This window comes from Cryptomeria japonica, chromosome 8 (genome assembly GCF_030272615.1).
Source record: "Cryptomeria japonica chromosome 8, Sugi_1.0, whole genome shotgun sequence".
Lineage (NCBI taxonomy): Eukaryota > Viridiplantae > Streptophyta > Pinopsida > Cupressales > Cupressaceae > Cryptomeria > Cryptomeria japonica.
Genome location: NC_081412.1, coordinates 451,052,915 through 451,062,180, shown reverse-complemented (window position 1 = coordinate 451,062,180; position 9,266 = coordinate 451,052,915). Strand labels below are relative to the sequence as shown.

At 36.8% G+C, this 9,266-nt stretch overlaps 1 protein-coding gene across 1 annotated transcript in view; it reads right to left on the bottom strand.

Annotated features, from left to right (window-relative positions):
* Positions 1-305: 305 nt before the first annotated feature.
* The window catches only part of LOC131052811 (uncharacterized), a 109,878-nt gene continuing 100,917 nt past the window's right edge, over positions 306-9,266 (bottom strand). The window contains exons 6-7 of the mRNA XM_057987439.2: positions 529-654; positions 306-365 (exon numbers count right to left, since the gene is read on the bottom strand). Of these exons, the coding sequence (XP_057843422.2) occupies positions 306-365; positions 529-654 (186 nt within the window). The remainder of the gene's footprint in view (positions 366-528; positions 655-9,266) is intronic.

Genomic DNA, 9,266 nt, shown 5'->3' with positions numbered 1-9,266 from the left:
AGAAAATATGAAAATTGTCTGAAGGTGAATTTTGAAAGCATCAACATGCTTGGAAGCTCACTGCAGATCCAACTTACTAAAAAATTATACTTTCCATAAATAGAATATTCCTCCAAGAAGTTTGGAATACACCTAAAATGGTAAAACTATCCCAAAAAAAGCAAGAACGAGCTCATCTTGATCCTAAACACAATGTCAATAACTGAACTCTATTCCAAAAAGGTTGGCACTCTCCAAGAAAGCTGGAGCTAACCAAGATGTTGGGATGACTGAAAATGGGGACACTACAAGAAATTGCACCCACATTAGCAATTAAGCTCATTTGTTTGGTTAGCTTCCAATATCTCTAGTATGAAAACTGAAATCTGACATGATTTACAAAATTAGACATCCTTAGAAGTTAAACAGCCTTAGAAGTACTGAATTTTTATTCCTTATCCTAAAATTTAAGCCTTTCAATGTATAAAGCCTAAAGGAAGGATAAATTGTCCATCAATGAAAAGGCAATTGAAAAATCCAAATACTCACATTAAAATATCTCTCACCCATGCTTGTAGTTGCACCTTTATCCTTTTCCAGTCCAAGGTAGTTATATAAATGTGACTCTGATGCAAAATCCAGCAGCTGACCATCATCGTCGTCGTCATCATCAATCTGCAATTGCAACAAAAATCCATCGAACAGCTCTCAAGAGACTTATTCAAATATAATTCAGCTAATGCCTTGTATACTATATTTTCCAATCTAATCATTTTTGGAAGAAAAGGTATCATAAACGAGTAATCATGGTTTATATTAAAAATTTAAAAGCATAACTCAGAATTGATAATTTGAAACTACTCTTGGAAATAACTAAAAGAAAGTATTAAAACAATTCAAAGCCAATATAAACCTTTAACAGAAGCCTATACCAAAAAGGTATACCAATTAGTCAATCTAATCAAAGAAAATGGACTAAAGAAGGAAACAATAGAAAACTTCATTGCAGTGCACAAAAAGTATTTCAGATGAGTGTAAACTCAAGATATTACAAAAGCTACATAACTGATAACCATATATGAAACTGCTAACCTAAATATCATTAACGCTACATGATATAATATTTAAACCTAATGGAATTATTTTCCCAAGTGTCACCTTCAAAATTAGAGGATAATGCATGGAAAAATAGTTCCCCACCTCAAAGAAATGTTGACTAACACTCATTCAAGAAAAACATACTCAACTCATTGGTAAAAACTATGTTACAAAGTTCTCTTGGAAACCCCCTGCATACACATATGGATTTGGTATGGGTTGAAGCTTAGGGCTAGTTCACTACTAGGTTCGCCCAACGTCTCACTTGGTCTGTCTAATCAACCCCAATGGAACCTTAGTGCCAGCCAAAGGAAAAACCCAAAAAAATCCTTTTTCAGTACAATTTTATAAACAAAAAAAAGCCAAATACTTAATTTCGCCCTTAAGTGATAAAATAGTGAAAATGATATGCACCATGAAGATTTGTGTGGTTTCAAAGGCCTCAATTTGGACTTGGTGGTTGCAGCTCTGCCCCAAAACTCCATTGCTACCCTCAAACCCCACTAGGGGAACTAGCTCAACCCTGGAAACTTCATTATGGTAATTGCAATCTAACAAAATAAAACCCCACTAGTTTTTGGGGTCTCTCATCACATAAGAAACTTGATTACAATTAGGGGGTGATAAAGAATTGGGATCTAACTCTTGAGTGTGCTGACTTAGACAATATTGTTGCACAACTTTCCAAAAATCTCTTTAGATGAGGAAGTTTCTACATATGGCATGGCTAGTGGAATTGGCATTGTAACTCATTGTGGTTCAAAAGAAATCGAACAACATATTAACTTTGATGCTCTTGATGAAGAGCAATATGAAGATTATTTAATATTAATTGTTATTCTCATTGTGCATTGATATTTGACAAGTTGCTGAATTATGAATTTATGAGTCTTTTCTTTTATTGCAAATTATGAGGTATTTAAAAAAATTGTCTATTGGCAAATATGAGTATCACTCATTTTATTTTTTATAATTTTAAAGTTTTTAATATATACATTATATGTATGTACTACATACATACATATACATGCATACGTACGTACATATACATGTGCATACAGGAGTACATATATACGTACACAAGTACATGTGTACATACATACGTGCATACATGCATACATACATACATACATACATGTGTACGTACATACATACATGCACACTGTAATGTCCCCACTTTAGCAGTTCACCAAGTGTGTGTGCGTTAGCCTTGTTCTACATGGTCCCGAGGGCTAACGAAGGGTTTAAGGGGATCCTGGAGTGCTTTGGCCTAGTCATTTCCAGTTTGGGCCAAAACGTAGTTGATTTACTCAGTTTCAGGCATACTTACTATTTTTAGTAAGTCAGCAGGACATAGTGGAGACCAATTTTGGTGTTTGGATTTGATACTCCTCGGTGAGAGCTTTCCGACGAGCTATCACTCGCATTATTCGAAGTCCGATTGCTAATACATTTTAATGCCTGAAGTTTTATTAAAGTAACATTTAATTTAATTGTAAAATATTAAAGTGTTACTCTAATATTTATTTTATGGGGATCTGTACCCAAGGGAGACATAAGTGAATATTTTAATATATGTTTTATATTGCTCATCTTTTATCCCACATTGCCCATGAGAGTTGAGTCGACCCTTGGAAAAAGAATAAAAGAAAGCGTTTGTGGCTTCATTAGATATGTTGAATATGAGAAGAAATTGATGCATGAGTTGCAGATCCGTTCTTGGCATTAGAGGACGTCTATCCTCTCTTATGACATTCTAGACGTCATTCCCCTGGGGTTTGGCCTTTGGAATCCATTGCTACCAGCTTCATTATCAGGCAGTTTGGGCGCATTTCTAGCTACAGGCAGATTGGATGTCTTGCTCATAACTTCTTCACCATTTGTCCGATGCTTATGCCACTTTGAGGGGATGATATGTGAAGACATTGGACTGACTGAAGATAAAATATTACTGTAGCAGCAGTGAACTGTAGCAACCACATACTGTAGCAGCCGCATCACTGTAGCAACCGCGTACTGTAGCAACAGTGTCATTGTAGCAGCTGCATACTGTAGCATCTTGTTAGCAGCAGCCTAATGCTATGGCCCAGGCCATCACTCTTTGAAGTAAACAATATTCATGCCATTCTATTGCTGGAGTATTTAGTGAGTTGTTTCATTGCCAATATTGCACTTAATCTGAAAATCATTATAAATACAGTGTGCTGGTTATTTCAGTTGTGTGTTTATGCTTTCATTTTCATATTCATGTTACATGCATAGATCCTTGTTAAAAGAGCACAAAAAACAATACAACAAACAATTCCGGAGTCATAGGGGTTGTAACACAAAAACGGAGAAATTAGGGACTGCAAGCAAAGTGTTTGATGGAATTACTTTATAGCTGTGATTTCATTTAGAAGTGGATTTTGGGGTAACCATTACACACACATACATGCATATATACATTACATACATACATAGTCGAACTCATACCCAAGATAAAAAATTGTCTTACCACCATACCTAAACCCAGTACCCATAGTTATCCCCTATTAAGGCCAGCAACTCAGGGTAAAAATAAAGAGTAGGTTTAAATGAGACTTGAAGATTTGCAAAGGAATTATGAAGATTCAAATGAGGAGTCTGAAGAAAATTCAAGCTAAAGAGTTCTCAAATGTCATAGTAAAGGGTGTCAAAGAAAGGAGAAAGAAAATATAATAACATCCACAAATGACCAAGAATGAGTCAAAGGAACTGGAACATGCAATTGTTACAATAGAAAAGTACTAGGGCACAAAGAACCCTAGACTCAAAGCAAACAAAATAAAACAAAGTAAGAAAGCCAAGAAATCTACAAGTAGGGATAAACCAAAATGGTAACCCCGAAAAATGTACAACGTAGAGGTAAATATCTTTCTCAAGACTTTTTCAGCAAACCAAAAGTTAAAGATGTTTTCAATTTATCAAGATCAAATTGGTAAAAATATTGGGCTAAGTCGAAATTCTATTTGGCATCAACTGAACAAAGAAATGGCAAGTAGAAGCTTTCAGAATTCATGGCATCCAAGAGGGAATTTTCAGTTTTCTTGGCCGTAGGACAGAAGCCTTCAAAATCCTTGGCAGATAGGCAAGAGCTTTCATAATCAGAACCACCTAACGCTTGTCCGTGCAATGTCGTTTGTCAAAAGAGCTTCAATGACTTTGCTTCTTGGGCAAGTAGGGTTGCAATTGGACCTAATAGAATCCCACTTTCGGTTAAAGACAATGCATGGTCTGCCAAAAGGTTTGAAAGGAATATTGGGGTTCTTTCCTCAGTAGAGCAAAACCCCTTAAAGGATCATCAACTCAAAACTTTGGCAAATCAAGGTTCCTCACGCTTCCCTATAACAAAAGACTCCGAAAGTCACTTGCAGAACACATTCAATGACAAGCAAGGCTCAGTTGGATCTAGAAAGAAACGATTGAAGGTAGGTTGGAAAAGCCTTCCTCCTCTGAAAGCTACATCATTAGGCTCAAAACCACTTAACACTAATTGGAAGAGGAAAGGCTTAGGAAGTAAACTTTTTGTTATGCCATCATCTGCGATGAATCCCAAGGTAGGGCAGTTCATAGAAAATGCTCTTTTTGCTAAGTGGTGAGGGATCGGAGGCAGCAACCAAGAAATCATGAATTGGTGGTCTTCTTCCTTCTCTAGCATGGTCTCTATTTGCCCCATGCAAAATGACGATTTCTTCATCGAATACATAGATTCTACCCTGAAAGAAAATATTATCCATGGTAGCCCCATCTTCTATCTTGGCTCAACCTTCCATTTTATTGACTGGAAGCCAGGTTTTGATCATATTTCTCATAGGATTGAAAAATCCCCGGTTTGGCTCAGTTTAGAAGGTCTGCATTCGAAGGTCTAGTGCTCGGAAGTGCTCTTGAAAATAGGTGATGCTCTAGGATTCCTAGTGGGTATTGAAGAGGATTTTTTGAATGGGTTGAAAGGGGATGTCGCCAACATTTATGTTGAAATGGATCTGCGGCGAGGCTTTTATGGAGAACTAGATATAGTCTCAAAAGTTGGAAGATGGAAGCAAAGACTTAAGAGGTTGGTTGATGGAATTCCAGATAAATGCATTCTCAGAAATCAAATACTTAATGGAAATTCCATGCAAGGTTCAAGGGGTTCGTTATTCCAGCCAAAGGAGCAACTGCAGTATTCTGCACCACATGGCAACTTTCAATAGGCTCTTGTTTTGGAATCCCAAAAATAGGATATTGCCATGGAATCACAGGACATGCAAGGTAAAGATGTGCCAGAGGATAACCAATTTCAAAAGCCTATTGGGGAAAACCAAAAGACAAATGGGTTGGGTTATTTGTCTCCTATTGAACCCCGCGTACTTCTTGAGGATCCACATCTTATTCTTTCTCCAAAAATCAAGTTAAAGACCAAAAATGCTTAAAGAAGACTTTTTGGTCAAAAAAGAACCCTATATTAAAGCGGGGTGCATTTAATGTGTTTATTTTGAAACCCGAAAAGGTTTCCAGAAAAAGGAATCGTGTAAGAAATCTGAAGAATGAGGGGAACTCTTCTGTTGCAATTTCTTATAAGGATAAAGACATATCATTATCCAACCTTCTAACAGAGGCAGAGACTCTCAAGAAAGACATTATTCAAGAGTTGGATGCATCCAAAGCTTCTTACCAAAATCTGGAGGCCTCCCCTAGTCAAGAGGATCTGAGGGAGGATTATAAAGATCCTCATAGTGACTCATATCAAGTCTCCCCAATAAATGCATAAGTTTGTTAATCTTTCTTCGGAACCTCCAAATCCCATCATCGATTCCCCCCCCTTGCGAGCACCATGTGTTGCTATGAACATAGATGCAAATACTCAGCATCTTCTTAATTTACTATATGAATGAAGAAGATGATCCGGAGCTGGTCATGAAGACCCCTCTTGTTGCTATGTACTCCAAAATCAAAGAGAAAAGGAAGTTGGGAATTAAGCAAATGATAGAAGGTAAGTAAAAGCCGGAGTATGGCTTTACATCCCCTAAGAGAGGCAGAAAATCACTCAATGAGAAGGCAGTCAGAGATGGTGAGAATGAGAGCCAGACTAAGCTTACTGATATGTGGAAAGTAGGGAAGGGATCTCCCCTTCCTGAACATCAATGAAAATATTATCGTGAAATGTTAGGGGCATTAATGCCCCTAACAAGCAGGGTTTGGTCAAGAGAAGAATTCTCTTGATCAATGTCAATATCACTTTGCTCCAGGAATCAAAATTAGACTACCAACAAGCAAAGACTTTTGGGGCAGGATTAGGATATCAATATTAGGCTTCTCAGCATGCACCAATGTCAGCAGAAGGTCCATCTGGGGGCCTTCTAATAGTTTGGAAACCTTCTTTTGTTCAAGTAGAGGAAGTAGCCTCTGCCAAAAATTGGCTACTTGTGAAGGTATTGCACCTCCAATCAGATGTCTCATTTTTCTTGCTTAATGTCTATGGACCTCCATCCCCTATTTGCAGACGAAGTCTTTGGCTCGCTCTAGAAGAGGTGATCTCTCAACTTCAAGGTCAACACCTTTTTATTGGAGGGGATTTTAATTCCATTAGAGGCTTGCGGGACAAAAGGAGTGGCATCACAAGACTTGGTAGATCTCAGCAGGAATTAATGATTGGATTAACAAAAATGGGCTTCTTGAAATTGAATTGGGCGATAGTATTTTTACCTGGAATAACCGGACGCAAGGCTTCAATAATATAGTAGAGAAAATAGATAGATTTTTTTGGCTGGGGGACCTCTCTTCCTTTCCTTTCGTCTTGGAGTGCTTTGTCCTTCCTTGCTCAAGCTCTAATCACTTCCCCCCCTCCTTTCCCTACAAGGGGACACAAATTGCTAGAAGTCGCCCTTCAGGTTTGAGTACATGTGGATAAAACATCCAAATTTTTTATCTTTGATTGAACAATGGTGGAAAGAAATTAGCTTCAAGGGATCGAGACTTTTTTGTTGTGTGTCCAAGCTAAAATATGTTAAAAAGAAGCTTTTACAGTGGAATGATTCACATTTTAAAAATATATTTGTTGTCAAAAATAACCTAGAAGTTCAGCTTGAAGCAATGAATGATAGGATCATCAAAGAAGGCATGACACAAACTACCTTTATAGAAGAAAAATGGTTGTTGGTAGAGTATGAGGATATTCTATCCACAGAAGAAATCTTTTGGAAGCAAAAATCTAGAGAGAGTTGGTTGCAAGCTAGGGACAAGAACACTAAGTACTTCCATAATGTAACAAGAGTTCGAAGAAGCATTAACCAAATCTCTAGGCTGGAACTGTTAAGTTTTGATCAGATTTGGTAAATTCAAACTGCTTGTAGTATGTCACCAATCTACTGTGTGACCTTAGAATTCACCCAATGTTATAAGCTATTGTAAGTAGATTCTGTGCTTATTAAATATTTCATGATCTTCTATATGAGTGTGCCACAATATGCAATATGTTTATATGGCACTATCTGCAATATAGGATCTGCAATATCAAATATGATCTAACGGTTGTATTTTATCTGCTAAAGTGTGATTTTGAAAGATGCACTACACTTATAGCTTTTGGTGTATGCATCCTTCACAATGTATGCTAGTTATATAAGTGGATGAAGGGTTATGTAGTGCAGAGATATGTCTTCCCACGTGGGAAGACACATCTCTTCCCTGCGTACCTCTTCACCACAGCACGTTAACTACCATCAATTTACCCGATCGGAAGGAGAGCAATTGTTAAGACTCGGTAATCAACCCGATAGCAAAAACGGTATGACCGTTGGTTAAACTTAATCTTGTTTTATTTATTAATCATTAACGTATATACTAACGGTTTAATTTATTAGTGTATATGTTAATATGCAAACAGATTAATACATCGGAATGAAATGGCACGACCGATGTTACAAAATTAACACTCCCTCTTAACTAGGGAGGATACATTTCATGTTAGAGAAAAATCACAATTCATCCATTGATTGTGAAGAGTAGAGATATCACACCATAGTGATATTCAGAGATATGGTTCATCAATGAATATCAGGTCTCATGATACTCACCATAACTCATAGTTATCAAGTAAGGTAAGTGCACTAGCATCAAGTCACATGATGCCTACCATACTGATAATGATTTCATGGCATGTCCACAAATATTATGTCCATAATATTCACCATGAAGATCTCTATCATAATTATGGTTTATTTAATGATATCATCCAACAGATATCTACCATAATGTGTCAAAGATATATATACTATCATGACATGTCCACAGATATCAAGTCACATGATATCCATCAAGATAGATAAATTGATAATTGTAAAATCATCACCTTACAATATCAATTTGAAACAAGTGTTCATTATTGAAAAGTCGTCACCCTTCAATAATGTTCACAGAAGGCCCATGAAATCATGGAGTCACACACATAACAAATAAAAGAGTTTACACATTAAACATCTTTAAATATATTAGTATATCAGAATAAATGAGACTCTAAAAATTAAATAATATTTTCAACCATACCAAGTTTATATCTAAAGTGTTCAATCTTGATTCTGGAGAGAGGCTTGATAAGAATGTCTCCAATCTGATCACTTGTACTAATATAATTCAGTCGGATCACATTCCTTTCCACCTTATTTCGAACATAGTGATAAGGAATCTCAATGTGTTTAGACCTATCATAAAAGACTGGATTCATTGAAAGCTTGATGCAACTCTGATTGTCACAATAGATGACAGTAGGATTTAAGGACTGACCAAACAGTCCTACAAGCAATTTATGGAGCCATACAGCTTCTCTTGCTCCCATGGAGGCTGCGATGTATTCAGCTTTTGTAGAACTCTGAGCAACTGAAGACTGTTTTCTACATATCCATGAGATCATTCCTAATCCTAAACTGAAACAACATCCTGATGTGCTTTTCCTGTCAACTATGCTTCCAGCCCAATCAAAATCAGTGAATCCATGTAGGTCAAGGTCTACATGTTTATATTTCAGACCAAAACCAATAGTTCCTCGAAGATATCTCAAAATATGCTTTGCAGCAACAAGATGTATTTCCCTAGGTTCACACATGAACTGACTTAGTGCATTAACAGCATAGCATATATCAGGTATTGTGTTTACCAAATACATCAGAGATCCAATAATCTGTTTGTAGAGG